The 18,757-nt window shown below is 39.4% G+C and overlaps 3 protein-coding genes across 3 annotated transcripts in view; all 3 read right to left on the bottom strand.

Annotated features, from left to right (window-relative positions):
* Positions 1-3,929: 3,929 nt before the first annotated feature.
* On the bottom strand, positions 3,930-5,953 carry LOC106095600 (arrestin domain-containing protein 3). Its single transcript, XM_013262840.2, has 4 exons — positions 5,752-5,953; positions 5,335-5,687; positions 4,718-5,273; positions 3,930-4,623 (listed from the first exon to the last, which is right to left on the bottom strand). The coding sequence occupies exons 1-4, from the start codon at positions 5,861-5,863 to the stop codon at positions 4,511-4,513; spliced, it is 1,134 nt and encodes a 377-aa protein (XP_013118294.2). The 5' UTR covers positions 5,864-5,953; the 3' UTR covers positions 3,930-4,510.
* Positions 5,954-5,967: 14 nt separating this feature from the next.
* On the bottom strand, positions 5,968-14,312 carry LOC106095612 (arrestin domain-containing protein 3-like). The gene is made up of 5 exons (XM_059363769.1): positions 14,122-14,312; positions 11,341-11,693; positions 10,726-11,281; positions 10,196-10,667; positions 5,968-6,062 (listed from the first exon to the last, which is right to left on the bottom strand). Exons 1-4 carry the CDS (start codon positions 14,231-14,233, stop codon positions 10,555-10,557), a joined length of 1,134 nt encoding a protein of 377 aa, XP_059219752.1. The 5' UTR covers positions 14,234-14,312; the 3' UTR covers positions 5,968-6,062; positions 10,196-10,554.
* A 3,734-nt stretch (positions 14,313-18,046) lies between these two features.
* LOC106095598 (arrestin domain-containing protein 17) overlaps positions 18,047-18,757 on the bottom strand; it is an 11,890-nt gene continuing 11,179 nt past the window's right edge. The window contains exons 3-4 of the mRNA XM_013262838.2: positions 18,453-18,757; positions 18,047-18,384 (exon numbers count right to left, since the gene is read on the bottom strand). The exon at positions 18,453-18,757 is cut by the window's right edge and continues 269 nt beyond it. Coding sequence (XP_013118292.2) covers positions 18,134-18,384; positions 18,453-18,757 — 556 coding nt within the window. The 3' untranslated portion in view covers positions 18,047-18,133. The remainder of the gene's footprint in view (positions 18,385-18,452) is intronic.

The raw sequence follows: 18,757 nt of genomic DNA, 5'->3' as shown, positions 1-18,757 counted from the left end.
GGTTCGGTATTGTATTTTGTCCCCATCTAAGTACACCACCCTACTTAGGTTATCAACAAATTCTATAGTCTTTCATTATTTTTAGAATGTAATCTGCGGAAATTACAGGAAAATCGGTTTAGACGTTAACACTTTATCACTTTTCTCAATAGAATATTTTGGCTCACACCATTGTATTGAAACGTCTCTAGTTTTATTTATCTATGTTTTTTATAAAATTGTTTCTACCATGTTATCATCGAATTACGTAGCGATGTCTTGTTAGGAGTTTGCACAGTTCTGAGTCGAAAATTTTACATTACAATTTGTATTCTCTCATATCAAATGTTGTTGGTGGAAACAGAAAATGAGAGGCTAGCACTTTGGCTCTCTTTAATCGAAAGTGTTTCGTAAAAGCCGGTATTAAGTAACAACATTCCATGCCATTATCGCTTATCATAGAGAGCGAAATTTCATATAACAGCTACATACATATACATGTATGTGTGTATGAGTATAGACCAAGCCAGAATTGAGTTTTAATATTAGTTAATTACTCGCTCTTTCTCCCTTCATACTTGAAAGCTCGAATTGGTAATTTATTTAACTCAGAGCAAAAAAAATAAATGAGAATAATGTTCGGTCGGTTGAATCTCATATACCCTCTACCATTGATCACATTTGTCAAGTATTTTGAGGACATATTTCTTATGCAGTCCTTAATAACAGAAGTTTATACAAAATCTTTTATAAACACAGTCATAGATATACAAAGGGTATACTAAATTCGGTATTCCAATAGTTACAGCCCGAAATATTAATCTGCTATCCCACAAAGAAATTATATATTCCAGATCGTATTTAAATCTAAGTCGACCTAGCCATGTCCGGCTGTTTGTGTTAAAAAAAAACAATTATTGACTTAAACGATAGTTCCTAATAATTGAATAGAGTTTCTATATAAACCGTGTACTGGGATTCCAGGTCTTAAGCTTGTAGAAGAAATTTAGTATCACACCAACACTAAATACTGCTTAGGTTAGGTTAGATTGAAAAGGGGGTGTTGATTTAAATCCGCCCCATGCCACTATGGATGTCGAGTTCTTTTCCCGGCATTTCGTCTTAGGGAAATAAAAAGATTTGCTCAGCTATTAGAGCGATAACAAAATATGGACCGGTTCGGACCACAATTTAGTTATATGTCGAAGACCTGTGTCAAATATCAGTCAATTCGAATAAGAATTGCGCCCTTTGGGGGCTAAAGAAGTACAATATAGAGATCGATTTATATGGGAGCTTTATCAGGCTATAGACTGATTCAGACCATAATAAACAAGTATTGGGTTGCCTAAAAAGTAAAGGGATTTTTTAAAAGAAAGTAAATGCATTTTTAATAAAACTTAGAATGAACTTTAATCAAATATATAATTGCCATTTTGTTCAATAACCTTTTGCCATATTTCTGGCAAATTTAGTATTCCACGCTCATAGAACTTCTGGCCTTTATCTGCAAAAACTGAACCAAGTGCGATTTTGTAGCCTCATCATTGCCGAAAGTTTTACCATTTAAGGAGTTCTGCAAAGATCGAAATAAATGGTAGTCTGATGGTGCAAGGTCAGGGCTATATGGTGGATGCATCAAAAGTTCCCAGCCAAGCTCACTCAGTTTTTGGCGAGTGACCAAAGATGAGTGCGGTCTAGCGTTGTCCTGGTGGAATATGACACATTTACGATTGACCAATTCTGGTCGCTTCTACTTGATGGCTGTATTCAATTTGTCCAATTGTTGACATCATCCGAATTAATCGTTTGGTTCCTTAGAAGCAGCTCAAAATATACCACACCCTTCCAATCCCACCAAACAGACAGCATAACCTTCTTTTGGTGGATACCAGCCTTTGAAGTGGTTTGAGCTGGTTCACCATGCTTGGACCATGATCGTTTTCGACTAACGTTGTTGTAAACAATCCATTTTTCATCTCCAGTAATGATTCGTTTTAAAAACGGATCGAATTCATTGCGTTTAAGGTGCATATCACAAGCGTTGATTCGGTTTGTTAAATGAATTTCTTTCAATACATGTGGTACCCATATTAAAATTGACGCCAAACAAACAAATGTAAACAAAATTTCGCGCACTTTTTTTCTAAAGCAAGCTAAAAGTAACAGCAGATAACTGGCAGAAGAAAGAATGCAATTACAGAGTCACAAGCCGTTGAAAAAATTTGTCAATGCCGACTATATTACTACTATATTACCGACAATTACTTTTTGGCCAACCCAATATGTTGATGGTCATGAGAGGATCCGTCGTACAAAATTTCAGGCAAATCGGATAATAATTGCGACCTCTAGAGGCTCAAGAAGTCAAGATCAAAATATGGCAGCTATATCAGGTTATTTAACGATTTGAACCCTATTTACAACAGTTGTGAAAAGTCATAATAAAAATAAATAAATATCATAATAAAAATAAATATCATAATAAAAATAACAAAATACTTCGTGCAAAATTTCATTCCAATCGGAAAAGAATTGCGCCCTCTAGTGGCTCAAGAAGTCAAGATTCAAGATTTTATATGGTAGCTATATCAGGTTATTGACCGATATGAACCTCATTTTGCACAGTTGGAAGTCATAGCGAAACACGTCTTGCAAAATTTCATTCCAATCGGATAAGAATTGCGCCCTCTAGAGGCTCAAGAAGTCAAGACCCAAGATCGGTTTTTATGACAGCTATATCAAACCATACTTAGCGCAGTTGTTGAAAGTCATATCGAAACATGTCGTGTAAAATTTCATTACAATCGGATAAGAATTGCGCCCTCTAGTGGCTCAAGAAGTCAAGATTCAAGATCGGTTTATATGGCAGCTATATCAAATTATGAACCGATTTGAGCCATACTCAGCACAATTGTTGGAAGTCATAATTAAACACCTCATGCAAAATTTCATTCCAATCGGATAAGAATTGCGCCCTCTAGTGGCTCAAGAAGTCGCGACCCAAGACCGGTTTATATGGCAGCTATATCAGATTATGAACCGATTCGAGCCATACTCAGCACAATTGTTAGATATTATAACAAAATACTTCGTGCAAAATTGCATTCCAATCGGATAAGAGTTGCGCCCTCTAGAGGCTCAAGAGGTCGAGACCCAAGATTGGTTTATATGGCAGGTATATCAAAACATGGACCCATATGGCCCATTTACAATCCCTACCGACTTACTTTAATGGGAAGTATTTGTGCAAAATTTCAAGCGGCTTGCTTTAGTCCTTCGAAAGTTAGCGTGCTTTCCACACACAGACGGCCGGACATGCCCAGATCCACATAATATGTCACGACGATCAAGTATATATACTTTATGGGATCTCAGACGAATATTTTGAGTAGTTACAAACAGAATGACGAAATTAGTATACGCCCATCCTATGGTGGAGGGTATAACAAGTAACAGCGTGCTAAGCTCTGCCCGGCCGAATCTTATATACCGTACACAATGAATTGCATTTGCTATGCTTGGGTCGTTTTATTTACCAGTCTAGCAGATTCGCTTGCTTATGGCTTAATATAACGCTCCGTTGAATGCTTTGTACTTTAAACGTTGGTAGCACTGACACACATCCAAAATAATCAAATATCAACAAAATAAACGAAACAAGTCCTTTTTATTTTAAATAAACGTTGTTTGATGGATTTTGGTTCTGAGTAAAAATAGATTTCTATCTGGCGATAAAATTCAATAAAAATTTCTATTTGGTATAAATTTGTCCTAAAAAGGATAACAAAAATTTTGTCATAGTAATTTAAAACAATATCTGGGTAAGACACAAGATTCAATATACTTATTGTTAGGAGTAGGAGTTGGTTAAATTAATCTTTTTTTTAAGAAATTACACATTTTTGGTGTTTTGTATATTTGTACAAAATATTTAAGGAACACAAAAATTCATATAAGTCTTTCATATATTCTCGGTATCATGGTTGATTTCATCAAACATGTCGACAAGACATGTATTACAATGTTAAGATATGTATACTGCATACCATTACAATAAACTTGTTGGTATTACAGTATTATGTTTACCAACAACCACCAAATAACTGTAAGTAGCAACAGCTTAACTTTAACGAAGGAGGTTTTTAAGAATGCTTGCCTGCACATAGTGACAATGCATATAAAAATTCATTTAAAAAGGAATGTAGAATTTTCGATTTTTGTTTTCAATTATGTCCATTATTTGATGGTTGGTATTCAATTTGTTGAGTATCTTCTTTGCATTGTTTTATAAAGGTTCTCCTTTTTATATCTCTCCCTCTCTCTCCTCTCCCTCTCCCTCTCTGTAATCAATGAAATTTCACAATGAATATAAGTTAACAAATATTATTAATGGTCAAACAAAAAAAAAACATTTCTAAACAAATATCCCATAATCTTATCACAAATCAGAGTTGACCACATTTATAAACAGAGAGAGAGAGATAGAGAGGGGGGAAAAAAGACAACGTAACATATTTGTGTGCTCTGCCTATGAGTACACGGGGTAGAGGGGTCTAAAACCAACCACTCGATGGTGTTTGTCTACGTCATGATCGACAAATGGGGATTCACTTTGCAATGCAGCTTCATATGAAGGCGGTTCTGTTGTGGCGAATTGATAAGGATGGAATAAGGCGAAATATAGAAATTAGTCATCACCACTTTAAATAAAATCTTCTAGTGTTGTCATACTCACTTAAATCATGATAACTGGGTGGCATGTCAGCACTTGAGGCGTCTGCGCTGGGCTTTTCCATTTCAGGTGCCGTGGGTGAGACTGGCTCTGGGCTAACCCGACTCTCTCTCAACGGTATGTTTCCTATGAATATGGGCAAGGATATATCGCGAGATTTATGACAGCCCAACATGAAGATGGTGATTTTCATTTTGTACTCCACATATATAATGGAACTGGCATCCGTTGTGGGCGACACCGAGGGTATACGAAATTCTCCTTTAAATATGCGATTGGTCAGACGCAAACAGGTCTCCGGCGACTCTTGTTTTATCAGTGTGGTTCTTGTGTGTTTCTGCTTGCGACTTGGGGACGTGGCGGTAAATGTCATCTTTTGTATGAACTGCAGTTTATAGCCATTAGTGCTGGCCATCGACTGATTCTGTATGGCCAAGGCATATTTGACCACTTGTCCCGGGGTATAGGCGCCAAATGGTGCACGCAGTGAGTACATCATTTTGCCACCAGAACAAGGCCAACAACAGACACTGGCGCTGTCCTCAGCTAGTAGAGGAAGCTAAAAGAATTGTTTTTGTAAAAAAAACTAAAGGCAATATTTCCAGCTTATCTTAACTTACCCTGAATACAGGATTCAAATTTAAATCAACCGTTTGCAATACTGTCAGCGGTATATGATAGACATTGTCGAATCGTAGCACCCGATTTAATATCAAGGATATACCATAGCGTATGTGTCCATAAGTACCTTCGCATGAAGTCGGACATTGCGCTGGCAGGGTAATGCTGAACGTGTAGGTGTGCAAACCCACAGGCAACACACCTTCGCCACGCACAAATGTCTCATTATTCACATAGACTTCATGGGATCGATAGTAGGTGGTATGTGTAGTGCTGTTGCCATTCGAATCGGTGGTAGTATAGGATTCGTCCCATTTTACTTTACCTTCGCCCAGGAAGACAATGCGAACATCTGTTGGGCATGGCAAACTGAAATATATTCTGCTACTGCTAATGAGTTATGAGCTTCGACTTACTGCGAACTTGTTTTTCTTTGGTAGTGTTTAACTGAATGGTGCCATTGATGGTCTGGCCACTGTAGTAGACCCCATTGGGATGGTCCAAATTGCAGAGGAAAACTGAAGGCATCTTAGTTAATAAACTATGTATTTAGGTTTATTTGTAATAAATTCTGCCGCCTCTTTGTGTATGAAAAGAATGTTTATCGCTCCAAGTTCTCTTGAGTACTGTGAGAAATTTATCTTGGCTACATCGAGTGGCAATGTAAACACATACTTTGCTTGGTGCCCCTTCAATTCATTATTTTGATGTTTGGCTGCGTCATTATCTTCAATACATTTTTATACCCACCACCGAAGGATGGGGGGTATATTCATTATGTCATTCCGTTTGCAACACATCGAAATATCGAAATAACAAAGTATATATATTCTTGATCAGCGTAAAATTCTAAAGACGATCTAGCCATGTTCGCCCATCTGCCTGTCCGTCCGTCTGACCATCCGTCTGTCTGTTGAAATCACGCTACAGTCTTTAAAAATAGAGATATGGAGCTGAAACTTTGCACAGATTCTTTTTTTTGTCCATTAGAAGGTTAAGTTCGAAGATGGGCTATATCGGACCATATTGACCGATCCGCCGATTTAGGGTGTTAGGCCCATAAAAGCCACATTTATTATCTGATTTTGCTGAAATTTGGGACAATTTGGCCCTGATCATCTAGATTTGGATATAGCTGCCATATAGACCGATCTTTCGATTGAAGGTCTTGGGCCCGTAAAGGGCGCATTTATTGTAAGTTTTAGCCAAATTTTGGGACAGTGAGTAAAGTTGAGCCCCTCGACATCTTTCTTCAATTTGGCCCAGATTGGGTCACATTTGGATATAGCTGCCATATAGACCGATCTCTCGATTTAAGGTTTTTGGCCCATAAAAGGCGCATTTATTGTCCGATGTCGCCTAAATTTGGGACAATGAGTTAAGTTAAACCCTTCGACATATATCCGCAATAAGGCACAGATCGGTCCAGATTTGGCAATAGCTGTCATATAGACCGACCTCTCGATTTTGGACCCAGAAAAGGCGCTTTAATTGTCTGATTTAATCGAAATTTGGCACAGTGAGTTGCATTAGGCTGTTCGACAACTTTCAGCACTTTGGCCCAGATCGGTCCAGAATTGGATATAGCTGCCGTATAGACCGATCTCTCGATTTAAGGTCTTGGCCCCATAAGAGGCGCATTTATTGTCCGATTTAGCTAAAATTTGGGACAGTGGGTTGTGTTAGACTAGTCGACATCCTTCTTCAATTTGATCCAGATCGGTCTAGATCTGGTTATAGCAGCCATATAGACCGATATCTCGATTTAAGGTCTTGGCCTCATAAAAGGCGCATTTATTGTCCGATTTAGCTAAAATTTGGGACAGTGAGTTGTGTTAGGCGCTTCGACGTCGCTCTTCAACTTGGACCAGATCGGTTCAGATTTGAATATAGCTGCCTTATAGACTGATCTCTCGATTTAAAGTCTTGGCCCCCCGATTTCGATGAAATTTAACACAGTGACTTATATTAGGCTTTTCGACATCCGTGTCGTATATGGTTCAGATCGGTCTATATTTGGATACGGCTACCAAAATGACCGATATTTTGTTCTGCACAATTGAACAATGACTTGTACTTATTAGACCACTCAATATCCGTGTCGAATTTGGTCTAAATCAGACCATATTTCGATAAAGCTGCTATGGGGGCATAAATTATGTATTTTTCACCGGATTGTGACGAATGGTGGTTTACATATATACCCGAGGTGGTGGGTATCCAAAGTTCGGCCCGGCCGAACTTAACGCCTTTTTACTTTCAGTTTTTCAAGGTTTCAACGATTGAAGCATGCTCTTTAACTTTAATTGAGATACACATTTTATTCTTACATTGATAAGGGGTTCTCGCCAAAGAAGGCAAGAAGTACGCGATCCGTATCTTCGAGAATCGCATAGTAGGCGGTAAGCTGGAGATCAAGAAGAATTCTTCAATTATTTTCGGCGCTTGCAACGGTGGACGTGAGGAAGCCTCCCAACTGGTATTGAGTGTAAAAGAAAGCAACCTATTAAACAAGATTAACCAGTTATGCCCAGTGTTTCAGGCTCTGGTGGCAAACCCAACAAGAAGCCGGCTGAAAAAAAAAAAATTCAGAGGAGAAACCTGAAGTGAATGTGTCTTCCGATACTAGTTCTATATCTGAGGCGAAGTCGTCCTGAACGAAGAAGGAAGAAGCATGGAGATGGCGAAAGCAATGAATCCGATGATGCTTACGACAACATGAGATTGAAATTAACCAATGATGTCCCAATGATGTCTTGGCTGATTAAGTGCGCCTTGCGCAGGCTGCAGCGGATGAGCATCGACAGCAAATTCAGGTATTCACAATAATCATTCAAAGGCTATCGCAGGAGCTGTCTTTGCTACGAAATTCACTCTCTTGTGGTGCAAATAATTATAATGCTGCCTATGTAGCCGAAGATCCAGATATGACGGTTGATGATGATGTTGAATTTAGCCGAAGAATGCAATGGAGAAAAAAATGGCGCGCCGCTTAGGGCATCTACTTTTGCCGACGTGTCAACTAGAGCAGAACCACTGAAAACATCTGCGAGGAAATCATCTACTACGACAATATTTGTGAGGACCAGAGAGACACAACCTAATGATCTAGTAGCGGCACCGAAGGCTCCGCAGGCAGCTGGAGAGACGACTGGTGCCAAAATTACTCCCGCTGACTTCTTCCGGAAATTACGCTGTACAACGTCCGTATGAGAGAGGCGACGACGCAACTTCTGCGCCACTTGAAGAGGGAAAATTTCATCACCCGATTGACTGGTAAGTCTTCGATTTCAATCAGGATGAGACGCCTTGAGAACTTTGCAAAGATTAAGGGTCTACTTGGGAGAGCGGATATGAGATGCATACACACACTCCTAGGGAAGTGCTTCCCTACTCTGTCCTTGCTATTGTAAGTTTCCAGTGAGTTTTCGAAGGAGGAGGTTCAGAAGTTTTGTCACTTCACTCGATTTCAGGTTTGTATTTTTTGACACAACGAATGTTTCGCCTGATAAATGGGTACTACGTTTGGGTAGAGACACCCATATTGAGAGGTTATATAGGAATGATCTCAGGCTTCACTATAGAGTGGAGATGCGAAAGGGCAAGGGACATGAAGGGACGCAGTGCTTCAATTGTCAGCGTTTTTCGCAAGTGTCATCGAACTGCGCTATAAAGTATCACTGTGTGAAATTTGCTGGTTCACAAGGCCTTGTAAATGTGAGCTGCCTTCGAAGGAGGCTGTTTGAAGGCAGGATAAGTCTGCTGATGCCGGGGGAAGCCAGCTTTTGTGTGGAAATTGCGATTTGACTGGCCATACGGCTAGCTCTCGCTCCTGTCCTATGCACTTGGCTTTGCTGGCGAGCGTTGCTGGGAGGAAGCAATGGGCTCGAATCTAGGTCTCGATCCACTCGCTGTGTCCCTGTCTGAAACCTCGAATTTAACAGTTCGAAAAAATTTTTTCCTATGTTATTGCCTAACGTGTATCAGTGAGCGACATTTTGCAGAGTTTTGACAATTTTGCAAGGATACCAAACTCAGCCATGCCAGGTTGAAATACCTTTAAAGTTATAAAACTGTCGTATGTGTCTTTGTAGTCAACGAAAGATGGTAGGTGTCGACTTGTCCTTCCTCGATTTGGCGCAAGGTAAATATCTAGTATATGATGGATTCACCCGGTCTTCAGTCGCATTGATAGGGCTCAATTATATAATTTACTTCAGATTTTAGTCTTGCACATAATAGGCTCGATAGTTTTCATATGCCATGGTAGTTGGAACATTCTGTTTTGTCGCTTTCGTGGGTACGCATCAAAGTATGCATTCTTCTAGCCAGTTGGGTCCGACGAGCTGATGAATAAGTCTATCACCGTGCCGCCCAAGGTCTTAAGTAATTCAGATGTAAACTATCGGCACCTGCCTTGTTTTTTTTTTAGCTGGTCCCATCATCAGGGACTGGTTCTGTGGTATCCTAAACGCCGCCATTATCGGATACCGGCAACTGGGAAATAGCCCAATATCTATGTATATCTGTTGCCAGATTTCCATCGTGGTCTCTGCAGGAGGATGTGCCTATACCAAAGCCGTCAGTTTGATATTTTTTGGTGAAATATCCTGACTTTATACGTGTTCTTGATTTTCATGCAAAATATGGTCAGAATGGGATCAGAATGCGATATTCATGCAAAATATGGGCCAATATAAAGCTATCAGTAGCATCGTGGATGGGGTGAGTTAACAATGTCCCATCCACGATGCTACAGATCGCTTTATATTGGCCCATATTTTGCATGAATATCGCATTCTGACCATATTTTGCATGAATATAAAGAGCCAGAATGATGAACCATTCGATTTTTCTTACCATAACCAGAATTTTGAGAAAATAAAAAATTGATTTAGCAAATATTTATTTAAGAAGAAAAATTCGGGAATATTGTTATTTTTATTAAAATCTTTATGTCACTTAAATGTTTTCCGATTTGTAAGGTATCTTCTTTGTATTCTTCTCTCTTTCTCCCCCTCACATTCTTTCTCAACAAAATATATGCAATTATTTTTACGCATTGACTCAATCAGTAATTAATTCATTAAATATGGTCAAGAGAACATAAGTATGGTATTATCTTATCACGAATCGTAAGAAACCTCATGCATACTTTACGCATATGTGTGTGTGTGTGAGAGAGAGAGAGAAAGAACATATATGAGTGTATACTCTGCCTATGAGTACATGGGGTATAGGGGTCTGAAGCCAACCACTCGATGGTGTTTGTCTACGTCATCATCGACAAACGGCGATCCACTTTGCAATGCAGCTGCATACGAAGGCGGTTCTGTTGGGAAATGATGTGCGATATGTTAATTTAACTTCTCCAGTATTGTTGTACTTACTTATATCGTAATAGCTGGATGGCAACTCCGGGCTTGATGCCACTGGACTTGGAATTTGCATTTCTGATGCAGTGGGTAAAACTGACTCCGAGATCTTAAGGCTCTCTCTCAATGGTATGTTGCCTATGAATATCGGCAAGGATATATGGCGTGATTTGTGGCAGCCCGACATGAAGATGGTGATTTTCAATTTGTACTCCACATGTATAACGAAACTAGCATCCGTTGTGGGCGACACCGGGGGTATGCGAAATTCTTTTTCAAATATGCGATTGGTCAGACGCAAACAGTTCTCCGAGGACTCTTGCTTTATTAGTGTGATTTTTGTTTGTCTTTGTGCGCGTCTGGGTGTTGTTGCGGTAAATGTCATTTTTTGTATAAATTGCATTTCATAGCCTTTGGAACTGGCCATTGACTGATTCTGTATATCCAAGGCATATTTGACCACTTGCCCCGGTGTATAGGCGCCAAATGGTGTACGCAGGGAGTACTTTATATCGCCGCCAGCACAAGGCCAGCAACCCACACTGGCATTATCTTCGGTCAATAGAGGAACCTGCGTGTGTGTTGTTCTATGATCATATGATGGAACACAACATTTATGGGATGTCTTACCTTGAAGACGGGATTCAAATTCAAATCAACTGTTTGCAATACTGTCAGCGGTATATGATAGACATTGTCAAATCGTAGCACCCGATTTAAGATCAAAGATATTCCATAGCGTATGTGGCCATAAGTCCCTTTGCATGAAGTGGGACATTGTGCTGGCAGGGTAACACTGAACGTGTATGTGTGCAAACCCACAGGCAACATACCTTCGCCACGCACTAAAGTCTCATTATTTACATAAACTTCATCTGATCGGTAGTAGATGACGGTGGTTGTGTTGTTGCCTCTAGAATCGGTGCTGGTGTAGGATTCGTCCCATTTTGCTTTACCTTGGCCCAGTAGAACAATGCGCACATCTGTAGGTTGTAAACAAGAGCAGTTAAAGGTAACACAGGTCCTAGAAAATGAAAAATGTTTGCTGTTTCCTCTGTTTTTATACCCACCACCAAAGGATGGGGGTATACTAATCTAGTCATTCTTTTTGTAACACCTGGAAATATTTCGTCTTAGACCCCTTAAACTATATATATTCTTGATGGTCATGTCATTTTAAGGCGACCTAGCCATGTCCGTCCGTCTGTCTGTCGAAAGCTCGCTTACTTTCGGAGGAGTAAAGCTAGCCGCTTAAAATTTTGGATAAATACTTTTTATTAATGTAGGTGGGTTGGGATGGTAAATGGTCAAATACTCGTCCGATTTGACTGAAATTTTGCACGAATGTTTTGGTATCACTTCCAACAATGAACCGATCTTGGCTCTTGACTTCTTCATCTTTTAGGGGGCGCAATTCTCGTCCGATTTGACTGAAATTTTACACAATAACTGTGTTAAGTATGGCGCAAATCGGTCCATACCCTGATATAGATGCCATATGAACCGATCTTGGGTCTTGACTTCTTGAGTGTCTGGAGGGTGCAATTCTCATCCGATTTTGCTGAAAAGGGGGAGTAATTCTTATCCGATTTGGCTGAAAATTTGCACGAGGTGGTTTGTTATGGGTTCCAATAACTGTGCAAAGTATGGCGCAAATCGGTTCATAACCTGATATAGCTATTTTGCTTCTTGAGCCCCTACAAGGCGCAATTCTTATCCGAATGAACTGAAATATTACACAATGACTTCAACAATGTTCAGCATCCAATTCATTTATGGCCCCAATCAGACTATAGCTTGAGATAGCTCCAATAGCATAACAGTTCTTATTCATTGTTCTGTGTTTGCCTAAAAAGAGATACCGGGCAAAGAACTCGACAAATGCGATCCATGGTGGAGGGTATATAGCTGCCATATATACCGATCTCTTAATTTAAGGTTATAGAACCATAAAAGCTTAATTTATTAACCGATTTTGCTGAAATTATACCCAATGAGTTCCGTTACGACCCTCGATATTCGTTCCGTGCATCGTCAAGATTGGGCTACATTTGAATATAGCTGCCATATATTTCGATCTCCTGATTCAAATTCTTGGAACAATAAGGGCACGGTTTTTACTCGATTTCGCTGAAAATTGATAGAGTGGACTTTGTTATACTCCTCGTCTTTATTTGGATATAGCGGGCATATACATATAACGATCTCTCGAATTAAGTTCCTAGGTGAATTTTACCGAAGAATTTGGTACAAAGTTTGTATTACACCCATTGATAACCTTCTCCAATTTGGTGGAAATTTGACTATATTTAGATATAGCTGCCATGGGTCATTGATGGATTTTCATTGTATTATGATGAAAAGATTTTAATGTATATACCTCCTAGGTGGCGGGTATCCAAAGTTCGGCCCGGCCGATCTTAATGCCTTTTAACTTCTATCTGTTTCTCTTGTTTTCGGGAAGAACCACATTTTACGATTTTTGCAGAGATTATCGTTTTCTTGAAAATTCCTTATTGTTATTTTTCCAGTTCGAATTTGATTTTGCGAGAACCTCTGACACAGCATCGACCATTGAAAATGATTTCTTTATTATATTTATGAACCCATGGTGCGTATGAATACTATTGGATATATACGCCATACCACATACGCCGCCATGGTCACTTAAGTAGCCTATCAAAATGCTTGTCAAATAATTATTTGCAAATCAGTATGCCAAATCATTGGTGTTATTAACTCAATGACATTTCTTTTCCACTGGAAAACAAATGCTAATATATCATGTATTTCTGACATACCATAGGAGAAATCCATGACTTGTCCTAATGACGTACTTCAAATTTAAAAGTTTACCTGATAGGCAATTTTGACTTAGTCCTATAAAGTTTTTCTATATTTTTGCTATTTATATTCACAAAAAAAAGCAAAAATTATTTGGGTCATATGCACAACATCTACTTTACGAATTCGAACTAAAAAACATACTACATACAAAATTTTCCATAAACATTCCATTAAGGAACAAGGGATAGTTCTCTCATATCGATGAGAGCAGTCCGATTAAAGTTTAAGCTCAATGATTAGGGGCCAACTTTTATGCCGAGTCCGAGCGGCGTGCCGCAAGCGACACCTTTTGGTAACAGAGCTCACTATGGCAGTATACCTCACAAATGAAGCTAGAATTAGGTAGGGGATAACGAAAGCTGAACATTTTTTGATGTCCACTCCGGGATTTGAATCCATAGTCGGACATGCTACCCTTTGCGCCACGTTGGCCTTAAAAAAAACATCAATAAAACAATTTCACTGACCAAGAAAATAAAAATCTGTATAAATATCGCAAAATTTAGCAAATGTTTTGTTGGCCAGTGTAATCTACCACCACTAAACATTTGATATCCAACTTACTGCGAACTTGCTTTTCTTGGGTGGTTGTCAATTTAATGATACCATTGATTGTCTGGCCACTGTAGTAGACTCCATTAGGGTGGTCCAATTCGAATAGGAAAGCTGAAGGCATCTTAAACAACGAATTTTTGTTTGCGTTTATTTGTACAAAATTCTGCTACCGTTGTGTGTATGAGAAGAGTGTATATCGATGAAAGGTCCCATAAGTACTGAGAGAATTTATCATAGGTACAACAAGTTTGCCAATGTAATGGTTTTGATGTTTGATTGCGTTATCAATGGAACAAAGGCGCTGCTCCAGTACAGTATCAGAAACCCTTTCTATTTTTTTTTAATTTGTTGATTAATGAATGCACCTTGGCAATAAAGAGAGGCACATACTTTTTTTTCGTAATCATAAGGCGAGTTTTGCATAGAAGGACTGTGGTTTTAGAATTTGCACTGTTGACAACGTATTTGAGTAAAATATTAAATGCAAGTTACAATGCACATCTAGATTATATCAAAAATTTACACTAATTAACTCAGTTAAAACAAGTAAAAAGGCATTAAGTTCGGCCGGGCCGAACTTTGGATACCCACCACCTCGGGAATATACCTAAACCACCTTCAAAATCCGGTGAAAATTGTATACCTGAATTTCGGCGACATCGGATAATAAATGCACCTTTTATGGGCCCAAAACCTTAAAAAGAGAGATCGGTCTATATGACAGCTATATCAAAATCTTAACCGATCTGTGCCATATTGCAGGATTATGTCGAGGGGCTTAAATTAACTCACTGTTCCAAATTTCGGCGACATCGGACAATAAATGAGCATTTTATGGGCCCAAAACCTGAAATCGAGAGACCGGTCTATATGGCAGCTATATCCAAAATTGGTCCGATCTGCACCAAATTGACTAAGAATGTCGAAGGGCCTAACACAACTTACTGTCCCAAAATTCAGCTAAATCGGAGAGTAAATGTGGATTTTATGGGCCTAAGACCCTAAATCGGAGGATCGGTCTATATGGCAGCTATATCTAAATCTGGACCGATCTGAACCAAATAGACGAAGGATATTGAGGGGCCTAACACAACTCACTGTCCCGAATTTCATCAAAATCGGATAATAAATGTGGATTTTATGGGCCTAAGACCCTAAATCGGAGGATCCTTCTATATGGCAGCTATATCCAAATCTGAACCGATCAGAGCCAAATTAACGAAAGTTGTCAAAGGGCCTAACACAACTCACTGTCCCAAAATTCAACAAAATCGGAGAGTAAATGTGGATTTTATGGGCCTAAGACCCTAAATCGGAGGATCGGTCTATATGGCAGCTATATCCAAATCTGGACCGATCTGAACCAAATTGACGAAGGATATTAAGGGCCCTAACACAACTCACTGTCCCGAATTTCATCAAAATCGGATAATAAATGTGGCTTTTATGGGCCTAAGACCCTAAATCGGAGGATCGGTCTATATGGCAGCTATATCCAAATCTGAACCGATCTGAACCAAATTGACGAAGGATGTCGAAGGGCCTAACTTAACTCACTATCCCAAATTTCAGCAAAATCGGATAATAAATGTGGCTTTTATGGGCCTAAGACCCTAAATCGGCGGATCGGTCTATATGGGGGCTATATGAAGATATAGTCCGATATAGCCCATCTTCAAACTTAACCTGCTTATGGACGAAAAAATAACCTGTGCAAAATTTTAGCTCAATATCTCTATTTTTAAAGACTGTAGCGTGATTTCAACAGACAGACGGACAGACGGACAGACGGACGGACATGTCTAGATCGTCTTAGATTTTTACGCTGATCAAGAATATATATACTTTATAGGGTCGGAAATGGATATTTCGATGTGTTGCAAACGGAATGACAAAATGAATATACCCCCATCCTTCGGTGGTGGGTATAAAAACAAAAACTGTGGAACAGCGATACAGTCTGTAGGACGGCGAAAATCCTATGGGGTGATCTGAATAGTGAAAGAAAGAGGCTTTTATTGAAAGGAAGTAAGAAGGAGGTCTGTATTGTTATGCCCACCACCGAAGGATGGGGGTATATTTATTTTGTCATTCCGTTTTTAACACATCGAAATATCAATTTCCGACCCTTTAAAGTATATATATTGTTGATCAGCGTAAAAATCTAAGTCCATCTAGCAATGCCCGTCCGTATATCTGTTGAAATCACGCTACAATCTTTAAAAATTGAGATATTGAGCTGAAATTTTGCACAGATTCTTTTTTTTTGTCTATAAGCAGGTTAAGTTCGAAGATGGGCTATATCGGACCATATCTTGATATAGCCCCCATATAGACCGATCCGTCGATTTAGGGTCTTAGGCCCATGAAAGCCACATTTATTATCTGATTTTGCTAAAATTTGGGACAGTGAGTTGTATGCTTCTTCACATTGGCTCAGATCGGTTCAGATTTGGATGTAGCTGCCATATAGAACGATCTATCGATTTAAGGTCTTGGGCCCAAAAAAATCGAATTTATTGTCCCATTTCGCCGAAAATAGGTACAGTGAGTTGCGTTAGGTTCTTTGACAACTTTCTTCAATTTGGCTCAGATCGGTCAAGATTTGGATATAGCTGCCATATAGACCGATCTCTCGATTTAAGGTTTTGGGCCCGTAAAAGGCACATTTATTGTCCGATTTCGGCGAAATTTGTTACAGTGAGTTGTGTTAGGCCCTTCTTTAGCCCTGTTCCATTTGGCCCAGAACCGACTTCGAGCACACTTTATAAACATTGTGGATGTCGTCGAGAAAAGCGTTGTGCAAAATTTTGGGAAGATTGGTCAATAAATGCGCCTGCAGTGGCTCTAGGAGTGGAAATCGGGCGATATTCGATTGCCATGAAGTTCACTAGTAATGTCGAGAGTCAAGAGAAAATTCTTCGTACCAAATTTCAAGAGAATCGGTTAACGGATGATCATTTTATTACATTATAACTGCTAATCGGCCGATCACATATATGGGAGCTATATCCATGATATGCATTCGTAGTATCGGGAATCACAAAAAAATCCTTCCTGCCAAATTTCGAGGGAATCTCCTCTTAGGTAAAACAAGAAGTAAAATAGAGAGGTCGATTTATGTGGGAGCTGTATTAGGCTATAGACTGTAACAAACATATATGTTGATGGTCATTGCGCCCTCTAGAGGGTCAAGAAGTCAAGACCCAAGATCGGTTTATATGGCAGCTATGTCATGTTATTGACCGATTTGACCTAATTTAGCACAGTTCTTGGAAGTTATAGCAAAACACGTAATCGGTTAAGAATTTCCACTTCAATCGGTTAAGAATTGCGCCCTCTAGAGGCTCAAGAAGTCTAGACCCAATATCGGGTCTATATCAGGTTATGGACCGATTTGATCCATACTTGACACAGTTGTTGAATATCATAACAAAACACGTCGTGCAAAATTTCATTCCAATCGGATAAGAATTGCGCCCTCTAGAGGCTCAAGAAGTCGAGACCCAGGATCGGTTTATATGGCAGCTATATCAAAAAATGGACCGATATGGCCCATTTACAATCCCAACCGACCTACACTAATAAGAAGTATTTGTGCAAAATTTCAAGCAGCTAGCGCTACTCCATCGAAAATTAGCGTGCTTTTGACAGACGGACGGACGGACAGACGGACGGACGGACATGGCTAGATCGACCTAAAATGACATGACGATCAAGAATATATATACTTTATGGTGTCTCAGATGAATATTTCGAATAGTTACAAATAGAATGACGAAATTAGGTTACCCCCATCCTATGGTGGAGGGTATAAAAACATTGTGCATCACTTTAAGAACATCGATGGTGACATGTTTTGCATGACTTCTATTTGTTTTACACATTTAAAGGGCTTTCACGAATTTAGGTATTCTTTATATATACATACATATTTAATGAATTATATTTATTTGGAATAGTATTTTTCTTTCTTCTCTTATATACATCGATCATTTAAGCTTTTTCATAGATTTCTGTGTTAAATTTCCACGGGCGATTCTCTGGGTGGCTTCTCCTTTTCCATTTCCTGCACTGTCTGCAGCTGATTGATCTTCTTTTTTCTTTTCTTCTTCTTTAAAGGTGGATTTGGGGGAACACCATTGACCGCCATTTCATCTACATCGTATACCGGATAACGGGGAGTAAATTGGACTTGTTCACTTACGGTATTCACATCATCATCTGCTAAATTGGTGGTCATAAACATGGCCTCTTCGTAGCTAGGAGGAGCTGTAAAGTTAAAACCGAAAAATATTGTTAGCCAAACAAAACAAAAATTATGCTAATCTCCCACTTACGCAATTCAAAATCAACTTCCGTTTCCTCACTCAGCATGCTGTGATCTATGTTCTCGGCCCTTTGCATGGCACAGGCCGAAGTTGTGGGTACATCGTCAATGCTTGGCGTCTCCACTGGGGCGCTAGGCATCAGCAAGGGCACATTGCCTATGGTAATGGGTATCACCGATTTGGGATTGTGCATGAGATGATTCATGACGGCCACCACACAAATCTCATAGGAGATTCTCACCACCTTGCTTAGATGTTCACAAGTTGGTGGGGTGGCTGGTACTCGAATAACTTCGGCATAGTCACGTTCACTG

This window comes from Stomoxys calcitrans, chromosome 2 (assembly GCF_963082655.1).
Source record: "Stomoxys calcitrans chromosome 2, idStoCalc2.1, whole genome shotgun sequence".
Classification (NCBI taxonomy): Eukaryota; Metazoa; Arthropoda; class Insecta; order Diptera; family Muscidae; genus Stomoxys; species Stomoxys calcitrans.
Note: the sequence above shows the minus strand (reverse complement) of the source record. Positions and strands in the feature narration are given on the sequence as shown.

Coding starts and splice junctions, on each gene's coding strand:
- LOC106095600 (XM_013262840.2), bottom strand. CDS start 5,863: ATGCCTTCAGTTTTCCTCTGCAATTTGGACCATCCCAATGGGGTCTAC. Junction 5,688..5,751: donor CAAAGAAAAACAAGTTCGCA/GTAAGTCGAAGC, acceptor CATGCCCAACAG/ATGTTCGCATTGTCTTCCTG. Junction 5,274..5,334: donor ATTTGAATCCTGTATTCAGG/GTAAGTTAAGAT, acceptor CAATTCTTTTAG/CTTCCTCTACTAGCTGAGGA.
- LOC106095612 (XM_059363769.1), bottom strand. CDS start 14,233: ATGCCTTCAGCTTTCCTATTCGAATTGGACCACCCTAATGGAGTCTAC. Junction 11,694..14,121: donor CCAAGAAAAGCAAGTTCGCA/GTAAGTTGGATA, acceptor TACAACCTACAG/ATGTGCGCATTGTTCTACTG. Junction 11,282..11,340: donor ATTTGAATCCCGTCTTCAAG/GTAAGACATCCC, acceptor ACACACACGCAG/GTTCCTCTATTGACCGAAGA.